Genomic DNA, 26,315 nt, shown 5'->3' with positions numbered 1-26,315 from the left:
GTTATTAAGGGTGGAAAAACATGCTAATGACAGGTCATGGAGTATGCTGGTTTTATGTTCAAGAGCAAAAAAACTGACAGCCAACAAGTAATATTAAAGTAAGATAGCCCTAGTTCGAAAAGGGGTTACTCTGTACCTCTGAGAAGTCCATACGACAAAATACCTTTGGCTGAAGGCTCATATCACAACACGTGCCTAGTATTTGTTAGCTACAGTAACAGAGTAAGTTAAGTTACACGTTGACAGAGAAAAGACCAAGAATGTCCTCTATATTCTTTGAATACAGAAAAGCTTAACCAACAATATGTGAACACTGATACTAACTGAGAACCTTCTTATTACAGTTTCCTTTTCCGATCCCAACTTTGACCTTTATTTCTGCCTATATCACAAAATGCCCTACAATGATATGTAGGAGGGAGAGGGAGAAGTACAGTGTTGTTTCCTGTATTTTGGTCCATACATAAGATTCCACTGGACTCATCTATGTTCACCAGCACTTATAGTGAACACCACTACTTTTTATTTCAGTCTGCATCCTGCCTTGATTGACATTTCTGATTGCGGAGTTGACTAACTATGAACACTCCCAATACTGTAAGGCTTTTTCACAGTGCTAGTCATGTGTTCCCCTATGTTTAGTTATGCTGCCTGACAAACAAGCCAACATAAACAATAAGCCAGCTGAATACTCCCCCCCTTAAGTCACCGGCTTACTTAAAAAGTAGTAGTTGTTTGCCCGATCAGTGAGGACTCTGGAGATCGGAGCACCAGCCAAAATGTTAAACTGTTACTGCAGAGAGGACTATATGTGCAGACGAAACGCAGCCCAGCGCAGGGCGAAATTCCAACCGGCTTGAAATGTATAGCCTTTTGAGAAGATGATGATTGTGTGTGTCAGTCAGGCCTCCTGTTGCTTTATTACACGGTTTCCTCTGTTGAGTACCTCCAGAGAGTGAAACTAGCACATGTCACCTGCCAAATACAGGGTAAATGTTGGCTGTGGCAGATGACCATGGCAGCCCTGGTTTTTCTCATATTGATACATATTAATTTTTAAAAGCAAGTTTACATTAAGAATTGTCCGGGATTTAGGTTACAAGATATATTCCTTTATATCCAGTTGTCGAATAAGGTCGTTTATTATTTGCATTATCGGCTCGTCATGATATTGCAGATATGGTGGAGGTTATGACTCACATTTCAGTTTCAGTTTATTGCTGCAGTGATTTTTCAAGCATATGCCTCTTAATCAGACTTGCCAGAGTTACACAGAGTTACCTTATTAAAAAAAATTATAACCTATTTTAAAAGACAATATCAATTTGACAGAGAAGGTATTTTTTAAGAGCTTATGGGGACCTCAGCAATGCAGTCCTAGCTGTAGCTCACACTTAACTGTTTAACAATTACACCCATAATTGGAGGAGCTTTATCACCAAGATGCAAGGTCAGGGTGCCACATGTCAACTGTCCTGTTTGCTGAAGTGAAACTGAGGCAAACTGCTGAGCCAAGCGGCATGCAGGGTACACATACACCGGGCCCCCGCACTGTCATGTGGACAGCTGGTGACAGGTGTACTTGTTGTCATCCTGTAGATCTCCTTCGGTATTCTTCAGACGCTCCAGATGAGGCGCAGGGTGAAATGTTGGGTGTGCTCCGACATGTGCTCCTACTCTCTCCCGCTGCTGGCTGCCGCCTGCCGCTGAAAGGCTGAGGAATGTGCGGAATGCAACTTAACGTGTCAGCGTGAGGCTTAAGACGCAAAGTCACATGAGCTTCTCGGGAGATGCCCTGATTTGACATGATGTTAGTGGCTTGTGTGGTCCTCCTGTGATTGTAATCACATCATATCAGATCAAAAAGTTGAAAGTTAGTAGACAGACTGACAGGTGGAGGGTCACAGTCAAATGCTTTCGATGGTTATGCAAAACGGCAGGAGCTTCAACGAGCAACTAGTCTGATTTACACCAGGTATTTAATGTTGTTTAGCTTTTTTCATTTTAGCTTCATGTTCCACCTAAACTTGCCTTTCTATTTTGGCAATACGTTTGTCTCATCTCAGCTTCCAGATGACCCAGATTTAACCTTGTATGTATTTAAATAAGCTACACAAAATATAGGTCAGCAAAGCACAGCCAACTGCTGTGGGTGCCATGAACAGAGGGTTGGTTTATGCCCTTCGGGAACATTCACGTGAGTGCTGAAACGATTAATCGATTAATTGTGTAGTTGTTTGACAGAAAATGATGATCGCCAACAATGTAGCTGATAGATTGTTAAAGTCATTTATCAAGTCATTTTTTTTAGCTCTTCAAATGTGAAGAATTGCTAGTGTCTTTCAATTTATTGATCAATAAATAATATTTCTTCAGATTAAAATACCTATTTAATAAAGGTGGGAAGACTTTTTAAAATTAAATTATGGTATACATAGTGTAACTGCATTGTAACTTGTTGGACCAGGGCCCCTTAGACTTATTTTTTCTTTGAGCCTTTTCGATTGATTGGTTGGTTGATTTATTGATTGCCAGTGGAGCTGCACATTAATACTAACATTTAAAGCAAGAACCTTTGACAGTTTACAAAGGAAAAAAACAATAAATGATAAATTTACCAACTGCTCCTGAGTCTGGCAGCGCTTAACCTTACTGAGCAGACTTTATTCATTAAAAAATGGGTATTCAGCCATATCTTAAATGCTTAGTCTGTTTCTGATCATGACCTCCCTCTAAACCCTCTTATATCATGTTTATGTGTCACAAGGAAAGATGAGCTGCAGTGTAGTCAAGTTAGGTCAGCATGAACCTGCGCTCCACATGTCGGGTTGTCTTATGGGATGTGTTCAAACAGTCTGTTTGGGACTTTTGTGTACATTATCTCTTCAGGTCATTTGACTACACTGAGCTCTCCGACCCCCACCCGTCACTGTGCTCATCCACATGTGTCAGAGAGGAGGGGGAGGGGGAGAAAACGAAAAGCTCAGCATTTTAAATGTTTACCGTTTGTACCAAGTGGGCAGATTTTTATCTACGTGGCGCTGTCGGGTCCTGAGTGGAGGGAATAACACTTTTGAATGCTCAGCCGAATGGGCAACAATAGCTGTGGTGTGCAAACAATGTGGCCCCGGCCTGGGCAGCGGACACAGGACACAGCTGCCAAGGCTACAGCCTCCAGCTCCGGTTAGTCGCGCTCTCAGGCTTTACCTTTGGCACGCATGTCATTCTCATAATTCATTCACCCACAGTGGGCATTTAAACACTTCAAAGGGAAGTGTTTTAAGTGTTTTAAGTGACTGTCTAGTTCAGTTGGACCAATCTAACTCACTGAACTAATTTCTAGAACCTGAGACCTTTTGTACATCACCAGGTACAAATGCACACCAAATGAAACCTGCCACCTGATACAGCATAAACATTTTAGCAGCAGTTTCAAAACCAGTTGTATCAGCTGAGTTCCTGTCCGATGGAACCGAAAACAAGAGTCTAGATGGCATTAAGGTGCTTTCATAACATCTTTCCATAATCTCTAGTTATTCATAACTTTCATGACTTAGATCAAAATGTTGCAAGTCAGACAAATTTAAGTTCTTAGTGGCAGATTTTATTTGGACAGCATTTACAGACCTTTTTTGAAAGGGCATAAATGTATTTATATTTAATGACATGTTTATTTATAAGGTATTGAAAAATGTATAATTTTGATATCTGTACTTTAACTTAGGTATTGTGTCTTGTATTGAAAAAAACAACAATTCCCACACCTGCCTCTGTTACTCGGGTACTACACGTGGGAAGCTTTTCAGCTCTAGTCGGATCCTTTGCAGTTGTGTGGTAGTGTCATTTGTCAAAAAGAGTGATTGCCAGGACTGAACCTCCAGTTGAGTACTTCATCAATTAAAAAAAAACGCAAGGAGTAACTGCTTTGATCGTAGATTTAATTTGCCTTTCTGTTACCCCTCAACCTACAGAATAAATTAGAGAATGTGTTCCTCGCGAGCTGAATCTTGTCCGTGCTTTCACTGTAGCTTTTTGACATAAAAAGGCTTAAGGAACCTCTGACTAAGATTCATATCTCCTTTTCAATGTCAGCTGTATTAACATCATCCCCAGGGCTGACCCATGCTATCCATGTTTTTTTTTTTTTTTTTTTTTTACTACTACGTTTTGTCTCAGACCCCAAATTTATTTAAGTCTAGATTAGCTAAGAATGTTTTCCAGCCTGTCTTGCATTTTTAACAGAAACCGGAGCTGTTGGTACATGTAAGTTGTTGCCAGTGAGTTGCCCTTGAGCAAGGTAAGCAACGAATCAGAATGTCAACAGCAAGTTCAAATTTGCAACTTGAAGTTTGCCAGCTTTTGAAGATCGTGTTCTTCACACAGCGTTTTTCAAATTGTTCCCCACTGTGTCTTTTAATGTTTATTTATTTTTTTGTTATATTCAACTTATAATAATTTGTACTCTGTACTGTGCAATATTAACACCACATGAAAGGAAATATCCAAGAGTTACAGAAGCATTTGTATTTAAGCTGTTCTACCAGAGTTACATATTAATGATGCTTTGCCTCATAACTGTCAGTAGCTACGTTAGCAGCCATAAAATGCTCAACGTGTTTAATTTGTATAGGATCTAGTGCGGTGACTCTAATCCTAACCCTCTTCCTGTTTTACTGTGTTGCAGGACCGGAATCGGCCCTTTGATGCTTTTAGCTTGCACTCTTTGGAGAATTCCTTAATGGATATGATAAGGACTGACCATGACAAAGGTAAACCACACCCTGCCGGTGGCCCACCAATGACTATCGCTGATATTATATGGAGGAATCATTTTGCAGGTTAGGAATATTCATACGTCCATGCTTACAGTATTTGGGTTGTTTGGTTTTTTTGCTTCCTGGGCATATATCATCTCTGGGTACCTTTTTGTTATTCTTTTGCTCTATTTGCCAATCTCTTATCCAATCCGGTATGGATCATCATGTTCTATTGAAATTGAAATTAATAACATTATGAACCTTACCTGCAAAATCGTGCATAATTTCTGTTTGTGTGTATGTGTGGTGGACCAGATGTGCAGAAATGCGCACTCATGTGGTTTTACTTTGCAAATTGCGTTTTCCTTTGCCCTTTCTTGTTCTTTGCTTGTTGGCTTTCTACTGATTGGAATCAATAGATCACTGAAAATGTCACACGACTCGTGCTTTTGTTGACTGAATATCTTGTGAGCATAAATGTTGAGTGGTATATTTGTGTTTTACATTTTTCCTCAGTGAGGCAAATTATACTTTTTATTACCTTTATTTTTTGCATGACTGTGGGCTTGGACGTGCCATGTTTGAGTCATAGATTAAAGATCAAATCAGTGTTTCTAAGCAACCTTGATACACAGAAGGAGGTCTTTCTAAATGGTATAATGCTGAATAATACTAAAATAAATTAACGTTTTATCTCCTGGGAAGTAAAGAGAATTTTTTGAAATAATGAAAACACTGTTAAGAAATCTGACTTTACACCTTTTAAGGCCATCCAATGCATGTCAGGCCTTCTAAGCCAATTTTATTTTGAAGCACTATCACGTGTCTATTGTAAAAACTTTGAATCCTGTCTCCCAGATGGGGCCCCGTCAGGCTGGTTGTAGGGTTTTTATGCTTCCCCATCCTCCCGTCTTAACAATGGAAAGATTGGTGGGAGTGGTATATAATGAGGAGAGCATGTCGCTTTCTCATGCGTGGAGTCTGTTTTCCCAGTCATGTGCTGAGAGAGCATAACAGCAAAATGGTCATCCTGGCCTGGCCTGACTTCGCTGGAAAGGTGTCGTAATGTCCTGCAGGGCTTCCCTTGTCATTGTTATGAAAGCGAGACAATGGAGATACAAGGAAAGACGGTGGAGAGTGCTGCATGGAAATGGGTGTGCATTCCCGCATCTCTCTTTGCTTGTTTACCCATCTCGTCATCATGTAGACGGCGCAGGGCTGCAGTAAGCTACCGTGCTAACCACAGAACAACTCCACCCTGCTAGCGTACCTGCTCACTGTCTTAGAAGGGCCATATGCTTCGAGCCGGTCTGCTGTGTAATCTACTGCAGAACGCATTGCAGGTGCTGCCTTTTTTTCAACTCAGGAGATCATTTAGAACTTCAAACATTTCAAACAAACACATTACGGCACATTTCATCCCATGGATCCCTCTATTGAAATGTCTCTGACAATACTGATTTAGTGTTGAGTTGTATAACAAACGCTGTACCTGGGGTAAGAGTTTTGCCACCCGACCAAAACAGTTCGGGGTCATTTTATTCTTTAAAGCTTTGGGCTCAGGTTCAAAAGTCATTTCTTAAGAAATTTCTCGATTTCTCTTTGACTGTGCCAGTTGTCTACATCCGTGTGTGTGTGTGTGTGTGTGTGTGTGTGTCTGTGTGTGTGTCTGTGTGTCTGTGTGTCATTTGTTGCAGTACATAGAAATGTAAAGCCCACTGTAAAAGTGAAAGAGCTCTGATCTCATCATTGCCTGTAGCCATTTTTCTGGCACTTATTGTTCTTGACTGAAGCGAACTAACAAGCTACCTATGTAGGACGATGACTTCCCCATTCTGAATCCTGCCTGCTCAACTGTTGATTGGTTGCTTTCACCAGGGATCAAGAAGCCATCAGTGAGCACTGTACCAGATGTGTCGTCAAATCGTCAAACACATCACAGATGTCACACACTGTCAGACTGCAGCAAAGACGACTGCAGTTGTGAAGTTCTGTTGTTTTACCTCCTAGTTGCTGGTATGTCGTAGACAGACGAGGGCATAGTTTCCCAAAAGTGTCTTAAGGCTGAGAAGAACTTTATCTGATTGTAAGTCAATGAACTAACGTCGTCTTAGCTTTCAGATGTGTATGTAAATCCTCCTTTCTAGTCTTTGCGACCACTCAAAGCGCTTTTTAAATTACATTGCACTTACCTATTCACACACATTCATACACTGAGCCTAAGTACTCAAACAGAGACTAACATTCACACTCAGAGAGAGTCATTACCAACAGGACAGGTGCAACCCGACGAACCTGAGGAACAAATCCACCATATAGATGCCATAAAATGGTTGCAACGCTCCACTTTAAGCTATTTCTTTTGTTGTTGAGTGCTAACGTTTTCTAAATTCACAGATCTAGGTCAGTAATTAATTGAAACCTACTTACTGTAGCCAAGACTAGACGATAACAAAGAAAACATATTTCTCTGCTCATTTTTAGCTACAGTCGTCCCATGTCTGATATCCCACTTTGAGGACACTGCCCACCAGCTGACAACCACCAGTCAAAACTAATTAACCCAGTAGGCCCACTTTTGCATTCCCAACTGAATGGGTCCCACCCACATCCATCCCATCACAGACGTTTCTGGCATACTTCTCATTGTGACAGGAATAGTTGTTTTTCCTTGAGTGTTTTTATGAGAAGGAGAAGCACTTGTAGTGTGGCGAGAAAGAGAACCTTGGGTCTTCTAAAAAGAGTGTGAGGTGACCCCCACCCTCCTCGCTCTCTCTCTCTCCCTCTCTGTGAAGACAGGGAGACAGGCGAAGCCATCTCAATTTACCCAGTTTTTTTCTTAGCACTTGTTTGGAGCAGAGTCAACTTCAAAGAGTGTGTGTGTGTGTGTGTGTGTGTGTGTGTGTGTGTGTGTGTGTGTGTGTGTGTGTGTGTGTGTGTGTGTGTGTGTGTGTGTGTGTGTGTGTGTGTGTGTGTGTGTGTGTGTGTGTGTGTGTGTGTGTGTGCGCGTGTGTGTTGTCTGAGAGAGACACTTTATTCTGGCCGTCCTCTCAAACTTTCTAAAAGCTCTTTACTCCTGGGTGAGGGGAACAGGGCCCCGGGGGCGTCTGAACAAACGGGCCCTTTCTGCAGCAACACACACACACACACACTGTTCTGCATGAAGTTCCTGAACTGGGTCAGCTGAGCTCACGTGTGGAGAGCCAGGCACCCTCGCACAAACCAAACACACATACACCAGAGATTCTCAGCTCTGCCTGGAAAAACACCACCAGTTTGACAAAAGCCACCGCCGCTGCTGCCAGCAATATCGTCACACACACACACACACACACACACACACTCTCAGGCTGTCATGATTGTCTTTAGCAAAGATGGCTCAACAGAGCTGTGTCTGCAGCATGGAGCCACTCCCCACACACCCAACCTCACTGAGGTTGAGTATTTGAGATACTCAAAAGTGTTAATAAGTCCCTTAAGTCCTCGTGGAAGCGGTGCGTTGATCCCACCCCACCCACAATGTCTCTCTCACTCTGAACACACACACACACACACATTGCCTCAGCTGGTCTGACTCAGATGTCACCCGCGATGTGTTGGTGAGCGGCCCGTATGAGGTATAATGTTGTGGTAACAGATGGAAGGTGCCAGCTATAATTGAAGTCAGTAGTTGAGGGAGAGCAAACACTGGTGCTCTTTGACTTTGTGCACTTGTTGACAAGAGCGTCGGTCAGTGGATAAGAGTTGAGACACACACAGGCTTTTATCAGGAGGAAAACAAGAATTGCAAGTGCACTACAGGTCAGATTAGTAACAGTGTGATTAAACAAGGTGCCTCAATGATATGAAGGAGTTGGCGTCTCTGTGCAGCTTTGCTTGAAACCTTAGCAAAGATGTAGCCAGCACAACGCTCTTTCTGTCTCTACGTTAGGCTGTCTGTCTCTAGTTATGGTGTAAAAGTCTCCAGTGAGATTTAAGTTAAGTTTATAACGTTTTTTGTTAAACCTACCTCCTTCTGTCTTAACTAGATCATAGAAGATCACGTTTGTAAAGAAGAGGAGGCCTATTTGAACTTTTTTCTTTGTTCAGGTTCAGAGAGGGGTCACCTTAACTTAACCTGAGGTGAAATGTCAACATTTCAAACACTTGGTTGGGCTGAAGGTTGGCTGACAAGCTGGACCTGACCTCTCAACTTTTCAGCCGTTGTGGTTAACAACACTTGAGATGATCTCAGTGTCGGAGTGATATGCCCTGTAACCCAGTAATGACTGTACTGAGATAAGGTGATGTGTTGGTTGGCTGTGTTAAAGGTTAACACCTTGCTTCCTATAAACTGCACTGTCAGACTGCTATATTTCGTTACGGTTGGAAATGCATGACTCCTGCAAGCATTACTGAGATAATCCAGCCCAGGCAACAAAACAAGTCTGGGCTTGTTTTTGTCTGTTAAAATCATGGTTTGTCCAGATATTGCAAGCCATGAAATACTATTTAAGCATGACTATTGCTGCCAAGTTGTGCATCAGGCTCAACTGGAAATCCTCCGTTATGACATGAAAGGCATTTAATAGTTTTGTGACTTACTTTTACAAAACATTAAGTAAAAGTGGGCCATTGGCATGTTTGGGGATTTATTTCTAGAAATATGCCCCCACCATTTGAGTTTTATAGTGTAAATAATTTTATATAGTTTTACGTATACCCTATACCCTGTTCTAATTGTCTTTTCAAAGGTTGTTGGGTTCAGATCAAGCTGGTATAAAGGGAAAGAAGTAGGCCATTCTGACAAACAGAGACACAAAATAACTTCCTCACCAGTTCTCTTACAGAAACACCCATCCCTCTCAATCTTTCCAGTCATTTGTCGGCTGTGTGGAAAACACATGCCCCTCAGTGGGTCATGTCATGTCATGTATTTTTTGTTTTTTTTACCCGTTTTTGCCAGTGTAGTGTTGTTAATTGATGCTTTCTTTGGCACTAGTAAGCAAGAAGTGCAGTTTTGGGGCACCCTGCTGCAGAGGTGTTTTTTTTTCATCAGTGCTAACATTTCCACACCTTGCTGTTGGCACACTTACCCTCATCTTACAGCTCCTGCTAGAGCTTTCTCCTAGAGGTGTTATTGGGGGCTTAAATATGTGCTAAAATGTGGAACAGAGGTAGCAAAATACAATTGCTAATGTTTTTTAGCTCTTCACTGCCTGTTGAATTTCAGCATCAGCAGACCAGTTTGTCAGCTCTTGATAGAAGCTGATGAAAGTGATAAATTTCTTTATATCCCTTATAGTTAAACAGCTGATGTTGCTGGTTTTTAATCTAATTTGTCCTGGTTTATTGCACTTTTTTAAAAAGTCTGACAACTTTGCGACAACATTGAAGCATTCCCATTGGGGGCACCAGATCCCAAATGATGAATCCATCGTACTCTTTATCCCATTTCTACCAAAGCGTTCACAGCGAGGTCAGTGTCCAGCCTGAAGATTGTAAGGCATGTGAAAAGGGAGGTACTGTTGGATCCATGCCTAATGAAGCCATATGCCGTGTCTCCCGAGTGGCCGCGCTGCTGTGCAGTCATCATGGGGAGGTTGAGAATAGCTCAGACTCCAGGTGAGGAAATGTCACCAGAAGAGCAGCGGCAGCAACTCGGGGGCCCCTCAGGCCCTGCCACTCAACTCCTGGGGGAAGCAGATGGCACATGCCCAGGGTTATTTTAAGGCTTCAGGAGGGCAACTGTCCCCCTCTGTTACCCAAAATGACTAATGTAGATGGAAAGGGGTGCACACTTTTGCCCTCTTATCAACAAAGTCATGGCTTTGATTGTGAATGTGTTCAATGGAACGCAGTAGTCTTGTCTAGTGCGTAATGTAGTAATTTATTGATCCTCTTATTTTCGACGAAAATGCAGTGGTGTGCGGTCAAAGTACACTGATCTGGAGCTATAAGGGATTCTCTCTGTAGGACACTTCAGCCAGTCAGACATTTGGACTTAAACCCTGTAATTTGGTTTGAGGACTAACAAATAGACCACCCACACATTTACCAATACTGATGATTCTGTGCAGCTACCCCTTGGGGCTCTTGAACTCAGATGAAAGCCCAGCCTGACTAACAGGTGTAAGGCTGGTGAGATAGGGAAAGCGGTGGATGATTGGAGAACTTTCTGAACAGTTAAATAAAACCCTTCAGTTTCAGGACACAATATTGGATACTCCTCCATTTGCGTGCATCTAGTCTTTGAAATAAATGTTCATTTCCCCATGATAATAAGTTGAAAAGAGCAAACATAATGTGACCGTAGGCCATGCCGCATGTCCACGTGTTCAAACGTGTGTGTGTGAACGTATAGGCTCAATTTGGCCCCGAGCCCTGGATTCTGACTGGCTGAGAGGAGTGTGGAAATACACATCTGTGGAGCTGCAGGTTCACCGCCAGCTCCTTGTCCTCCTCCTACCCTGCCACTCCTCTATTGAACCAGGTCTAACTGCTAGTTCCACTCTTGTTTGCAAACCAGGAAGAGGCCCCCTTGCTGTGTCCCCACTATCTTCTGTCTTCTGTGGCCAAATTTAGGAACTTTTGACATGTCCTCTTGTTTGCACTACAGCAGCTTGCAACATGCAGCTGATGGGTCTCTCAAAGTCCATGTTACATATGCGGAAACATACACTGGCAGTAAAGCAAGATATCAGTTGCAGTTGTCACCCTCAACCTTTACCCACCCCCCACCCCAATGTTGAGTTCATCGTCTGCACAAGTGCATGATGTGTCTCATTAAATCTGAAGGATATTTGCTAAATATCGATGTGAATGCCAGTGAAAATGTTGCTTCACCTTCAGTTATACTTCAGTGACTCTGTAGGTAGGCTGCTTGTTTGCTGTGTGTTGAGCAAAAAGCTGGTGTAGGCGGATTTTGACAGAGGGCCCTAATTTTAAGTGGTTAGGGATAAAGGGTGTGCCTCTGCGGCTCTCTCTGGCAACAACTGCAAATTATGTTGACAGTGAGTCTGCAATGTTTTGTCCTTAACCAGGTAGGCTACTTCTGTCTCGCCTTAAGTGTATTTTTCTTATCGCCTGTACGAATAGGATGATGGAGACAGAGATAACCATGAAGACTTAGACGTCCCAAACCATCCCTCTCCCAGCAAAAGCAGACAGATGGGCTCTTGTAGCATGCGCACATTGTCACCATAGTAGAAAGCATGCTTTGTTTAGTGCCTAGCCTTGTAGCTGCCTTTGTTTTTGTGTGTGTGTGCGCATATGAGATGTGTGACAACAAAGGAATGCGTGTTTCCACGTCGTTATTCACATCTGTTTTCTGTGGTCTTCCTTTTCTGCCATTGTATCACATTGGGTAAATTTGCTGGTTTTTTTAATTTCATGTTAAGCATTTCATCATGGCTGGCATTTTCCCAATGCTGACAATAGAATGGAAGATTTAAAAAAAAAAAAATGTCTGTCAACAGGGTGGGTTTAATCAGTGATTTCCATGTTTTCCCACTTTTGTAAAATCCTTTCTTTTTTTTTTCTTCAACAGGACGTATGGGTCTCAACTTTCATCATCCTGGAGCAGACCATATAATGCCATTGAATAGTAAGTTACATTTTATTGTAGTACCCATCAGCTTCTTCTCCATCTGGAAATAATCCAGATTGTTACAGTTTCACTGACAAATGCTACAATTGCTTTTTGTCCCCCTGTGTTTTGAAAGATTAAAGAATGGAAAGTATATTTGTGGCGTATTCCCATCAAAAACATATGCCCCCTAACCACAGAGGCCCATGTCAGTATGCACTGGAGGCACCTGCCTACCCTTTGCTAAGGTCTGGATTCCTTGACACTTCCCTAGGACAGACCTCTTAGAACTGGGGGAAGCACAGTTGACCTGTGAATAGCACTTCCAAATATATCCCAGCATGTAAGACTAGATTCCCCCCAGTGTCCCATCAGCCGGCAGATGACCAACAGTGACAGGAGACGAGCCATTGCGAGAAATCAGGTCTTTATCCCATATGCTGCAGTTTTCCAGGCCAGGCTCTGCTTTTATGAGTGCCCTTTATGTGTCTTTGGATGTGATCAGGGACATGCTTTCTTAGGGTCTTACACATCCATTTTGTGGCATGTTCTCTTGTGATTTAAGGGGCAATCGCGTTTCCAGTCTTTTTGTTCAAACCTCAGCAAAATATCAAGGGTATCTGGATGGACTGGTGATCAAACCAAATAAGTGAAGCCCTAGTTTCCTCTTTGGACACGTTCAGTCAGCCTACAAGGTATAGAAACTGATAAAGGCAAAGGATGTGAAAGAAAAATTCTTTCTCGGTGAAGCAGTTTCTAGCGTCACATCTTGACAACACTGGTGCTCCTTCCTCATTTTGTTCTTTTCATCACTGGTATCCTCGGAGAACGTGTGCCGGATTGATGTTAAACTGTTGTGTCATGGGATTATTCTCAGGCAAGCACAGATCTGCCCAGATCTTCCAAATCTGTCAGAACTGGCTCTCTCCTCTATAGCCTGTGATGTGTGTAGACAGGGAAGCTTTGGTTTCAACTTTAAAGTGTTTCTCCTTCATTTCGTCCCATTAGCTTTGAGGCTTCACGCTGGGAGAACCTGTAAGGGGCTCTACTTTCTCCGGATGGTGTTAGAACTTGAAGGGAAAAAGAAAGAGTGGAGACTAGTAAGCGTAGGTCCTCTATCCAGATTTATTGGTGTTGTTCATTTGACAGCTTAGTAGAAGTGTCTCAGGCTTTGAAGCGGGGACAAGCAAGAGACATCAAACTCATCATGCCCAGAGGTATCTCCCAGCCTACTTTCAAACACTTTCTTTGTGTCTCCCAGACACCACACAGTTTGAAAGTTGGTACTTTTTCTTAACCCATGCTTTTCCTTCTCTCCCTTATGGGTTGTAAGGGTCACTGTCACTGGGGCATCTGACGGTTTCCCAGCGACGTTTTCTTCATTTTGCCCTGGTTGCTAGGTGGCTTTGTTCTGTCGAGGCCAGACAGCGAGAGGGAAAAGCTGCGGAGGGACTGCCCAGGTTTTTTTGGATTGGAGAGCCAGATCTTTTTAATGAAAACATAGCAAGGGAGAAGAGGCTCAGAGACAATATATTCCCCTAGAGAAGCCAGAAGGGCAAGCCACACAATGGGGCTCTTACAATGCAAAGGCCCATGTTGGTTTTTGAGGCAAGTTAGCTTTGTGACTAATGCGTTTAGAGGAGCAGCAGGATCTATTTAGTGCTGTATTACCCATCCTGCTGTTTATTGGAATTTGCGCTGTCTCAAGCCACATTTTTCCCCCCTGCGTGGCTTGCATTAGCAGCACATCATATTCAAATGGAGGTTGTTTGTGGGAGCATTTCAGAGATTAGGGAAATACTCGAACACAATCCTGAAACAAGGGGTGGTGTTTTTGCACATAAAATGTGAGCTAAATTTAGCGTGAAAGTACATTTTTGATTGTGGAAACTGTGGTATTGCAAAAACATTGTAACTCTATTTAGTAAGCTCTATTCAGTAACTTCCCAAAGCTTTTGAATGCATCTTATGTGCTTTCTCAACGGATGGAATTTGCTAAGTTGTCATGGAGAGAGCTAAGATGTCATCACGTAACCTAAGTATGAAAATCATGTCACGTGATAACAGGTGGTTGTACAGTATATGGGGGAAGACGATAAGCAATTGAAAGCTATGGAATAAGCTGAAAAGTGGACCTTGACAAATTGTATATAATCAGATCTCAAGGTCCACTCACTAGCTTTTCCTGGAGCTTTCAACCATATCCCTTTCTTTTTTAGATCAATTCAGCCCTGAATCTCCACTGCCCCCCTCCTCTTAACATTTTACATTTATTCATTTAGCTAAATGCTTTTATCCAAAGCGACTTACAATTGCCATATATGTCAGAGGTTGCATGCCTCTGGAGCAACTAGGGGTTAAGTGTCTTGCTCAGGGACACAATGGTGTCTCACTGTGGATTCGAACCCAGGTCTCTCACACCAAAGGCATGTGTCTTATCCAGTGCGCCATCACCGCCCATTTTATCCTCCCTTCCCAGAGCCCCAAGGCTGCCAGCCAGCTCCATGCCCTCTCCATATCCTGTGGGAAGTTTCCACTCACACCTGGCCTGCCATACCTGACCTGAGAGCAACTTTTAATATTTCACCAAGGCCATGATAATGACTAACCTGCTCTACCCTCAGTCATGCATGCACTCTGCTTTATAGCCTCATTTGCGTATATTCACAGAAGATTAGCACGAACGCGAGACATTGCGGGTTCATTAAATTGAGATTACAATCTCCGGCTGTTGGGTGTCGCATTATGCTGCTAAATATCTCTGCCATTGTTTTAGCTAAACCTCACCTATCGCCCACCACCCCTGTGCTGCATCTGCATGTGTTTGTTGCCAAGGCAGGTGCGGCAGGTTTACTGTGGGCTCGTGCCAGGCTCTAATAATCACCCTCCCTCCTCCTGTTGCCGAACCTTAGGTGTGGCCATCTGTGGTTTCACTGTTGCCTTAGAGATGTTTTTGGTTTATTTTCCACAAAACCCACGTCTCTGTATCTCTTTCCTACCCTTGTTCCTGCCCCAACCCTCTGTCTCTCCTTGTGTCTCTCACCTTCCCCCACTGTGCTGACAAGCAGCCCGGAGCTATGGCCGCAGAAGAGGTAACGTGAGGCATTTTCTCTGGGGTTCTGTTTGCCATGCCGGCTGTGTATCTCTCCGAGGCTGAGGGGTGTCTTAGTGTGGTGTCACTATCTGCTTTTCATCTGTGCTGTGATTGAATGAAATCATATTCATTTTGACACACTGTTTTCCATGTTGTGTGTTTAATCAACATGGGGCAAGGGTCCACCAAATCTGTATATATGAATCTTGTTTTGCTTAATGTTGAGAGGGAAAAAAATGTCTGCCAGTTTTCTTTTCTCTCTATTCTGAGTCAGTGTTCTACCTGTAATGGTTATATTATGAACAGTTGTGCAATTTAGGGGGTGTTTTACAAATGCTTCCCATTGTAAAAGAAAAGTAAAAACATATCATCTATTTGCAGTATTTGGTACACAGGGATGGATTCCATTTCTCCAGACAACGGCAGCGTGATGCTGCTGTTGCATGTTAGGTTGTAGTGCTTCCAAAATAAATCTCGAGGGTTTCATGGAGGAGTATGCTGACTCAGAAGTGACTCATCATCTGATTGGCAAAGATGGGTGCTTTCAACATGGCTCATCTCTGATTTGATGTGCTTTTTTAATAATTCTGTCTTCCTTCAGCGAGGAGGAAAGCTGCTGTGTGACATTTGTAAGGTCACAGCAGTGTTGGGCTGGAGTTACACATATATGTTGTAATTGTAGTATAAGTGCAATAAATAATGTCTGAATCAAATTGCTTTCAATAAAATGAACTCGCATAGGAAAGACGGGAGACAGAAAGAGCAGCATTCCTTACAATGTAAGCATGTGAATCGCTTACCGCATTTATCAAAAAGTCAAATATCAACCCTGCTAAAGAAAGAGAGACAAATGTGGTTCTAGTGCATGGAACATACATATTAAGGATAAGCAACAGCGCAGTCAGAAAATACACAAAAATATTGCTAAGACATTGCTGCATCAGTGGAAAGCTCCCAGTGGGAAACATGGTTTGGTTAGAATTCCACAAGCATGATGTGTCCGACTAGGAGAGAATACCATAAACATGCTGATTACTGACTGATCAACAGCCCCTCCTTTCTCATTATGTGCTGCATCCAGCATGTTGCCTGCAGGTCAGGCAGATTGGTGTTGTAATGAGGATTAGGAGTGGGCATCACCGTGAAGTTCCCAAAATGACATTATGATATCATGATTATAATTTTATATAGACTATGGCTAAAAGTATGTGAACACCTAGATATACAATGTGATTGTTAGACATCTTCTTTCCACAAGACCTTTGAACTTGGGAGTCACTGTATGTTCATGGGTGTCCACATACTTTCGAGAGGTTAAGGAAAACAGACCACCATCTCACTTTATTGACAGACCGGGTTCCCAGTAATCCCAGTATCCAAACTGATTCTGCTACAATTGTAGTTTCCAGATGTGATTAATTCACTCTATTTGTCACACCCTGCTCCCCCCCCCCCATTTACTTTTCACTCTTGTACCTCTCCATCTTCCCCTGTTATTTCTGTCTGTCTTCCTGGTGCCCTCCTCCTTTCCTGTGCTCCCAGGTCGCTCCTGTCTGTTTCCCTTTGAAGATGGTTTCCTCGACGATGGCCATGGCGACCCCTCCTTGACCCCTGGCCTGAACTCGCCAACCCGCTGTCAGAACGGAGAGAGGATGGAGCGCTACTCCAGGAAGGTCTTTGTCGGAGGCCTCCCCCCTGACATAGATGAAGGTAAACAGAGGATTGTTTTTCATTTACACGTCTAGAGAAAGGTTTTTACTTAATCCCAGGCCCTTATTCAGCACAGCACTTCTAGAGCTGTGTCCTGATGCATACTAGATTGTACTTTCACAACTGGAAGCCTCCCAGTACAGTCTTTGTCTTTGGATGTTTGCCAACAGTTACCCTGAAGTATCTGAGCCTTGCTTAAGAGTACCAAGCCACTCCTTGTTGAGGATATTCATTTAACACACTATTCAGCCACCGTAAACTTCTGTTAAAAGCTTGTGTTTTAAACCAATGACCCCTAATCAAAGAACAGATTTTTGACAGTTGACAAAGCTGAAGAAATAGTTCACTTGTTTGCATTCATGCCGAGAGTTAGATGTGAGGATTGATGCGTCATTTATACTTGTACAGTAATTGTAGCTTACCCCCCATAAAGTCACAACATGCCGTTTGTACACATTGGACAGTATCGATTAAACAAACAAGATATCATTTTGTTAACTTTGGAGCCAGGCTAGCTGTTTCCCTTTAATTCCAGTCTTTGTGTTAAGCTAAGCTAACTAGCTGCTGGCAGAAGACTCACCTTTACTGTGCAGATGTGGCCGTGGTATCAATCTTCTCATCTAACTCTTGGCAAGCAAGTGAAAAAGTGCATCGAAGTATTCTTTTGGGTGCCTTTTCTGCGATATTAATGTTAAATTTCCATTAAATAGCCTGAATACATCACAGGTTTTGCTATACAGCTTGACATTTTTATCATTTTTTTCTTGACATGACTTGTAACCAAAAACCAGACTTGTGAAAATGACCAAAATGACCAGACCAGCCAGATAATATGCATAAATGCAGAAAGGCATTTCAGTCACACTATACACTATATATCATGCAAATAAAGTGAGGCTTAATCATATATGCTTACACTTATATCACAGCTCCACATGCAATAATTCATCTAGAAAATTGGAGGGAGCTGATGTGATTCACTCTGGAACAGCCAGGAAACTGAACCCCTCAACAAGTCTAAAGAATGGGCCCCACGTGTTATTGAATTTACATGTCGACCCCCTGACCGTATGTCTTATCTACTTAAGTTTTGGTTAAAAGCATGAACAACCAAGTTGTGAGAAAGGGGTACTGAAGATTTCCATTTCAGCAGGATTAAGCATCTGGCCAGCAAGGTGGCAAAGGCAATCAGATCTGCTTCTAAGGCAGAGAGTGAGATTTGGGGTGGGATCACCCCAAAAAGTGCATGGCATGTGGTTTAATCAGTTTCCCAACTCTCCCATACAGAGAGTCTAGAGGAACCAGACGTAGAGAATGTATCTTTTATTTAAGTCACTTGCAATGCTTTACCGTCTGTGACCGGTTACGTTGTGGATCTGTAATTGTTTCCACAATCTCTGGAGCATGCCAAAGAGTTTAAGGTTAATATGGAATGTTTACTTTCATGTTCTACTGAGTGCAGGCACAATACGTGCCCGTGCTGGTTGAAAAATTAATGAGTTTCCACAGCACGAGTCAGCCCAGTGCAGACTGGATGTTCCTGGCCTGTGTTCCTGCTGCAGTAGTAGCCACTGCATTAAACAAGAACACAGCAAAAAATAGAAACTGTGCCTGTCTCCGCCCTGAGTGTGGCTCTGCATAGAGTCCTTCACATGCATTTTACATGAATGCTATCTTATAATGTCATGAAAATAATATTCATGCCTGTCTGTTCTGTTTTATAGATGAAATCACCAACAGTTTCCGTCGCTATGGGCACCTGGTGGTAGACTGGCCCCACAAAGCTGAGAGCAAATCCTACTTCCCACCGAAAGGTAACAACTGTTTCTCAGACCATAATCTCTATTTTCCCATCAGACATCAAAGTCTACACCAATAAATATCACCTTGGGTGCGTCGCCATTTTAGAGTTTTGTGAAGAATCATATTACCCAGAATTCGTAGCTCATGCTGGGCAAGCATGGAGGTGTCTGTTTATCTGAGGTACCCCCTGTAGTCATCTCGCAGAAAGACACATGCGCTATATGATGACTCCATAACTAACCGCCAAGAGCTTTGACCCCACAACTGTTTGCTTGAATGAGTACCTGAGGAGTGTGAAAGTTGTTCTTCTTTTTGCGCAGCCTCTCGGGTGTCATCTTCAGGCAGGTGATCAGAGTAGCACCAACCCCTTGCAACTACATCACTCCCTCTGGCCCAGGGGCTGCTGTGTGTCATATTAGGAAAGCTATTAAAGACCTCTGGAAATAACTGACATTCCATAGGCAGATGGTAATATGCTGCGTCTAGTGGACCTGCGGAAATCTCTGGCAGTTCTCCCCCACTCTCATTTTTCAACATCCCTTTTTTATTTTAGCTTGGGAGGATTATTTTGAATAGGCTTGGCTCTACTAATATCCAAAGCCAGGAGGAAAAATGCAGCATCCTTTTAGGGGAATGAATGAGCTTACGGCAGCTGGAGGATGCCGCCATGTAAGAGGAGGAGACATGTGGGACTAGTGATTTGTGTAGAAATCATCTCTCACTCTAATTTACCCCCCCCCCCCCCCCCAACACACTCTCCAAAACTCCAAGGGAAACCGCTAAAATATCCTCTCTATGTCACACTCTATATTAACTGGCAAGTGAGCTTGGCCAGATGCCTGTTGACAGATTTCTTAGCACTAATAGCTTCAGGGTTGAGAGCAAGTGCACATCTGCATGACTGCGTGAGTGTGTCCTACTCTCATGTGGACTGCGTAACGGCGGATTTACGGTTGTGGGGTTCGCATCAAGAGGTCATCAGCCTCCACCCGTGTTAAACGTCCTTCCAAGCTTGACCGAATGGAAGGAAGTCGTCACTTTCCGTCCTGCTTCACATTAAACTGCCGGCGATGTGTGTCTGTACAGTTATGAAATTGTTTTTAGTTTAGAGATGACTCATATTGTGGCTCAGGCCTACTTCAGGGACAGGCTAGGACTCATTTGGTGCTTGGAGAGAAATGGCAACTTAGAGAGGAAGTAGGAACAGTTTCGCTTCAGTTCAGATTGTATTATTCTCTTACATACATTGTCATGCATTGTCTATCTGCAACTTTTTTGTGTCTTTGAAGCTAGAGGTGATATCATGATATTGTAGGGTATTTGTGTCATAACAATACACATGCAATATTGTTTTATGTGTTTCTTCTTTTTGCTAAAGGGAGAGAAGTCTATTTTTTGGGTCTTCTCTTGTTCTTTCTTTTGGGTCTTTTCAGATTTGATATATGTTATTACATTCTTCCTATGTAAGATTTATTGTAAAAAAAAGTCACATCAATAGCAGCAATTTTTCTCATTCTGTGACTAGATGGTAGATGGAATGTTCAATAATCAAGACACCGTTTTGTAATGTTCGCTGTAGATTTGCAGTATATAATCTTCTTTCTTTATGCACATTTTGTTGTTGATGGTGAAACAAATTGTACAAACTCAGTACTTTTATATTATTTGCGGTATTGTGGGAGGGCTTTGCAGTTTGATTGTTTTTTTTCAAGTCAAGGGCAGGGTCCAAAGGAAGTATTATTAATGCCAGGGAGGGGCTTATATATAATAGTGGTTTGTTGTAAATATGACCTTTCTATATATCAAAGCCGCTTCCACAGTGGAGCCAGCAGCGATGTTACTTTTGCCATGTTTGGCGCTGCTGTATGTAGTCACAACATAAATGTGCCAACACTTGGCAATATCGATAATATCATGTTATGACATTAAAGTTGCATCAATCAAAATTTTAATATTAACAGCAAGTCAAATGACAATATCTGAAAGAGGTCGCTTGTGATGACAAATTATCGCCTGACTCTGCAGCTCTCTTCAGCTCTACAGAGCATTTTAGCTTCTTTTAGCTTGTTGTTTTGGTTTTATGACTCGCTACTTTACTGTTCTGGTGCACTCTCACCGTTTTCTCACTGACCTTGTTTTCAGTCACAGCAGGATTTCTGTGAAAAAGCTCTGATGAACCCACTGTATGCTATGTGCCCAGCACCAAACAACAGACAAAGTTAGCAACTAGCTGGTGAACATGGTGGAGCATTTAGCAGTTAAAGCGCCAAATATTTCCCTAAGGAGTTTGTGGGGACCAAAACACAGCTAAACGGAAAGTAAATATTGTACTTGCGTTGTGGGCACCTGATACCCAGAAAAGATGCACACAGCTGCAAATGAATGCTAATGTTGCTCTTTGTCTGCTGGATGTGTAAATAGGTAACTGCTTGCTAGCACGTTCACCATCTAACCATTACAAGTTGATAATATGTCAGTGTCTGCCCCCAAGTCATCAAAAAATCAGTTAATGCTACTTTTAAAATATTAAAAAGACCACTGTGTTATCATATACAATATGGCAGGGGGATAATATGACCCCTATGTGACGCTGCTTTCTCGGTCATCACAGTCAGTTAAAGAAAGTGTGAGCTCTGGTCACTATGGTCCTGTCACTCTCCCTATCGCCCAGCACTGTCGTCACTGTTGTTGGTAATAAGCTGGAAATGTTAGGGAGCTATTTCTGTCGGTGACTGGGGGTTGAAGGAGGAGGAGGAGGGAGTGGTGACGCTGTCTGTCTGCTGGAGCCTGAGCGCTGGGAGCTATAAACTGCTACAAATGCTAATGTTCACGTCATACGGAAATAACAGTGTGTCAGACGTGTTGGCTTCAAAAGGTTACAACTGAAGTTTGCTTTTGACCGCAGCCAGTCATTATCAGCTGCTTATTTTTTTTTTTTTATGATGTCGTGAGGCAAAATGTACATTCAAAGCAGGAAACGGTATGCTCTCTTATCCATACAAGTCTCAGGCAATGGCAACAGAGAAGTGCTGCAGTGGCAATAGGCAGTCGTAGTATTACACATTGTACTTCATTACTTAGGCCTCGATTTATCTTTTTTTGCTCTCGTGTTGGGATTATATTCAGTGAGTGACTTCATCAAATTGAGATGATTAGCGACACTTGATTTCACCCCTGCTCTACTCTATCACTGACTACACTCCAATTGCTCCAAAGCCTCAGGGCCTGTGTTTGTTTTTAAGAGTGCAGATGTTTGTGTCTCCCTCCATCCATCCTGCCAAGCCTTCTTTTTCGTCCTCTTCTTCTTCTTCTCCTTCTCCTCCTCCCCCTCCTCTCTCCCTTCATGGTGTGAGCTGCTGTCAGCAGTTGGCCTGTTTACATTTTGACAGAGTTACAGCCCTCTCCCTCTTTACTCTAATTGGCTAGATAGTATACATGGAGGGTTGGCTTCACCTATGCTTTCACAGAAATCTGCCTCCAGACTTTTGGAGCAGGCCAATGTATGTTTGCAACTAGGTAGCCCCCCCCCCCCCTTTCTCCTTGTTTGTTGTTGCAAGTTTCTCTTGTTTGCCCCCATGTTTCTTTGATAGCGAGCGGCTGATTCATTTCTCGTCATCTGGGTCACTGGGTCCAAACAGGTCTGTGTCCTCGCCTGTGTGATATAAATCTGCGGACACATGCCTGTTGCCAAGTGTGAAAAGATAAGCCTGGATTTAAGTGTCCCCATTAAAGCCAGAGAGATGCACATTGTGACTATGCTCACTCAATTTATCTAGTCATCATGGATTGGATTTTCAGCAAAGTCAACACAGCAGGATTGCAATGTGGGACTTTGATATAGCAGTGGAAACATGTTTGTGTACAACTTAGGGACTGACTCTACAGTATCGGTTCCATGTGGATAATGTAAAGTCACAGTTAGCACCAGGTACTACTGCACTATTACTTTTAGTCGGCAGTGTATTTCTAGACCATTAATCTGGTTTCATAACTCCAAACTAACGACGATATTAGCATTTTCTAGGCGTTGCTTGGCCTTGAACTCAGGCATATTGTATTTGATTATCATGCTATGGAAAGCATTTAAAGCAATGATTTGACATTTTGGGAAAGACGCTTATTCACTTTCTTGCCGAGAGTTACTTTACTTCTCGTGTCTGCATAGCAGAGGTGAAGCTACAGCCTGCAGCAAGTTAGCTTAGCTTAGCACAAAGGCTGGAAACAGGGGGAAACCGCTAACGTTAGCTAGCTACGACGTGTTAAATTAATTATTAGTGAGCTTTAGAGGTGCTGGTTGGCAGATTTTACCAGTGGACAGGGCCAGGCTAGCCATTAACCCCCGGTTTTTAGTCTTTATGCTAAGCTAAACTAACAGCTCCTGCTGGTAGCTTCATATTAAATGCACAGATAATAGAGTGGTGTCAATGTTCTCATCTAACTCTTGGCAAGAAAGCAAATAAGCATATTTCCCAAAATGTCAAACTAAAACTATCTTTAGACAGCTGTAAGTGGTTGCAGTTTGCGAGTTAATGTCTTTGTTTTACTGCAATTTTACAAATTATCAGCAGGTTGCTGTTGAGGTAACTGTTTCTCTCCCCATGAGTCAAACTGCTGGCCTCCGTTACAGGAAAGTCCTTTGTGAGGTCATTGGTTTATCTGCGCAACCCACGAGGCCCTCTGCCTATCGTTTGTCTGAAAGCAGCGCTCTTTAGGCTGGAAAATGCTGCGGGTGTACGTATTCCCTTCCTCCCTGGACAGTGCTGGGAGCTCAGCAGCAAAGCTTATAAATCTCAGGCACGAGCCACTGCAGATCTGCGCTTTCTTCCCGTGGCGTAAGCCTCTGCACTGCGCAAGGCTGATGGAAAAAGACAGATTCAGCACCATTCAGACTAAATATCAGAGCATTCAAGTGGCAAAGATCCCTATGGAATCTGGTACAATCTGTTTTAATGGGTTATGGGTTGATGCCTTTTAGTATGAAGTATTGCCATATTAATACTTGTATGTACACCCTGACCAAACTGAGTATCTGTGTTGTTCAAGCTATTGTTCATGAAACCATGGCGGTTTGCCTAGAAGTTAGGCGCCCTCACTTGTGAATTTCATTTTGCCCTGGCAGGTTTGAGGGATGATATAGAAGGCAGCACAGGCCCTGTCCAGTACTTTCTGTGTGAAATTGAGTGGAGCACACGTTAAAAGGCTTTCTAGGCCGCCTGCATTGGTTTTGTAACTTTCTACCAGGGTTCATTAAAGTAGCAGCTTGGCGTCAGTCTCTACAGTCTTTATATCCCCCATGCTCCTCCTGCTCCCCAAGCCCTCCCATGTATTTTCAAAGTCTCTGTTTGCATGGCAGTCATTCATGCTGCTTCTCTCCCTACCTTTTCTCACTTTTTTCACTCTTTCCATCTGTCTTGCTCCTCTCCCCCCGCCCGCCCCCCTTCTTTCCCCCTCTCTCCTGCCCTGGGTCATGGAACACGTTGTTCCCTCCTTCAAACTGTATGAGCTGCTGGCTAGCTCTGCCTTTTCATGCTGGGTTTTTTTGTGTGCAAGACTGCAGTTGTTTTTTCTCTGAGGGGGGATGTCAGTGCTAAACCACATGATTTCTCCTGATGACAAACCCTCTTTATGTAACCCAGCAACACAGAGACAGGGGTCTTATGTCGGGTGATGACGAGGCACGTGGAGAAAGATGACTACGCACAAAATCCTCTTATGTCGAGTCTTATTGTGTATTTTTTGCCGGCTGGTGCAGAGAGCGGTTGGCTCCGTGTTGACCTGTTACAAAAAGACAGAGATTAGCTGGTCACTTAAAGCAGCTGTTTGAAATTAGTTTTTCATTGTGAATATTTTTGTTCCACCCTCCCAATGGTACAGTTTGTTATCAGTGAAAACATGATAGCCTCACTGAGGTTGTTGGCCTATTACTTGACTCTACAGGGCTCATAATAATAATAATCACCGCTAAAAACTGTTAATTAGTAAGAGCCTCTGTGGTTACTTTGCATAATCCTAGATGCATACAATAACTTAACATTGTGTATGCTAATGCATTAGCATGGAGCAAATCACTTGATCAATTATGCTTCAGTCCTCTTAAGGACACACAGACCTGCTTCTCCATACTCACTGCCCTTTTTTTCTCACTATCATTGTTTCCATTATTGTAATACACGTTTTTCTGTTGGCATATTCATTTACCTTGGGGCCCTCATGAAGTACTTAACAGCCTATTAAGTGAGGTAATTATGGGGATAATTTTTGTGTTTTTTCCTTGTTCCGAGTTTTAAGGGTTAGCCTAACGTCATCAGTTGGATGACCTCATCGTCAGTGAGCAACAAAATGATTTATGTCGGCAGAATGAACACTTTACAAGATCGTTATCTATTGCAGACCACTGAATGTGTGGCACAAGGGGAGAGCACATCCTTGAGTTAAATTTGGGCGCGTGGAACAAAGATGTCTGTGTTGCTGCCATTTTCTCTTTTCTGTGCAACCAAAATTCCATTAGCTATAAATGGTTCTTGATGTATTTAACTTAGGGCTCCGTTAATCTGAGGTTTCTTTTCTTGATCCTTTTCTTAACTGACTAAAGGTTTTAGCTATGCTTTAATTAAGTTTTTTTTTTGTTTGGTGGCTGCCATAAAAATGCTGCTTTTGGATCCTGTATCACACGTTTCTTCTACCACATGGTGAGCTACACTGCTGATACAGACGCAAACGTCAGAAAGTCACAGTTGCCATCGACGCTCTAGGCAGGACACTGTCATGTCATTGTGACAGGACACGCGTCACACATTCACACACAGACAAAAGCAGCAGCAGCAGTTTCAGCCCTCACACACCTCTGCTTACGCACCTACTTTTTTCCATTTCACCTTTGATGCTCGCTGCCTTTTCTTTCTTGTCTTGCTTATAGCTCCCCCCACCGCAGAACAAACTCACACCCTTCCTCCCTGCCTTACCCTGATACACGCTCCCGCTCCCACATACCACAGTTGACTAGGTCTGCCGACTCAGGCTTTATTTCTCCTTTCCCCTCATCCCATCCACTCAGGAAAGTTTAAAGTGAAAACATGACCGTGGCACGTTCTTTTTCCTCGCCATTTTAGCTCAAGCATTTGTCTGCATAAGAGCATGTGTCTGAACTTCTGTATGTGTGTGTGCGTGTGATACTGAAAGACCGTTTATAAAAGCAGGTTTCTCAAGAGACACCGGAACACATGGCTTTTGTTGTAGTCTCGAGAGACACTACAAACAAAGTGATTGGAAGTTGGAGACAGAGTGTACTCTCGTAGAAAGTAGTCTCTGGGTGTGTGCGTGTGATCGTGTACACTTGTGCATATCTACCCATCCCAGCAGCTCATATTCCTCTGACTCATGGGTG

The 26,315-nt window shown here is 42.9% G+C and overlaps 1 protein-coding gene across 10 annotated transcripts in view; it reads left to right on the top strand.

Moving 5' to 3' along the window:
- Positions 1-26,315, top strand: part of cpeb3 (cytoplasmic polyadenylation element binding protein 3) — a 39,147-nt gene that overhangs the window by 4,747 nt on the left and 8,085 nt on the right. For 6 of the 10 annotated variants that reach the window (XM_046070674.1, XM_046070677.1, XM_046070676.1 and 3 more), the window contains 5 exons: positions 4,685-4,838; positions 12,286-12,342; positions 15,393-15,416; positions 16,961-17,128; positions 18,853-18,942. In XM_046070674.1, coding sequence (XP_045926630.1) covers positions 4,685-4,838; positions 12,286-12,342; positions 15,393-15,416; positions 16,961-17,128; positions 18,853-18,942 — 493 coding nt within the window. The remainder of the gene's footprint in view (positions 1-4,684; positions 4,839-12,285; positions 12,343-15,392; positions 15,417-16,960; positions 17,129-18,852; positions 18,943-26,315) is intronic. The other 4 variants (XM_046070679.1, XM_046070683.1, XM_046070678.1 and 1 more) reach the window with 3 other exon arrangements.

The sequence above is a fragment of the Micropterus dolomieu genome, linkage group LG15 (assembly GCF_021292245.1).
Source record: "Micropterus dolomieu isolate WLL.071019.BEF.003 ecotype Adirondacks linkage group LG15, ASM2129224v1, whole genome shotgun sequence".
In the NCBI taxonomy this organism is placed as follows: Eukaryota; Metazoa; Chordata; class Actinopteri; order Centrarchiformes; family Centrarchidae; genus Micropterus; species Micropterus dolomieu.
Note: the sequence above shows the minus strand (reverse complement) of the source record. Positions and strands in the feature narration are given on the sequence as shown.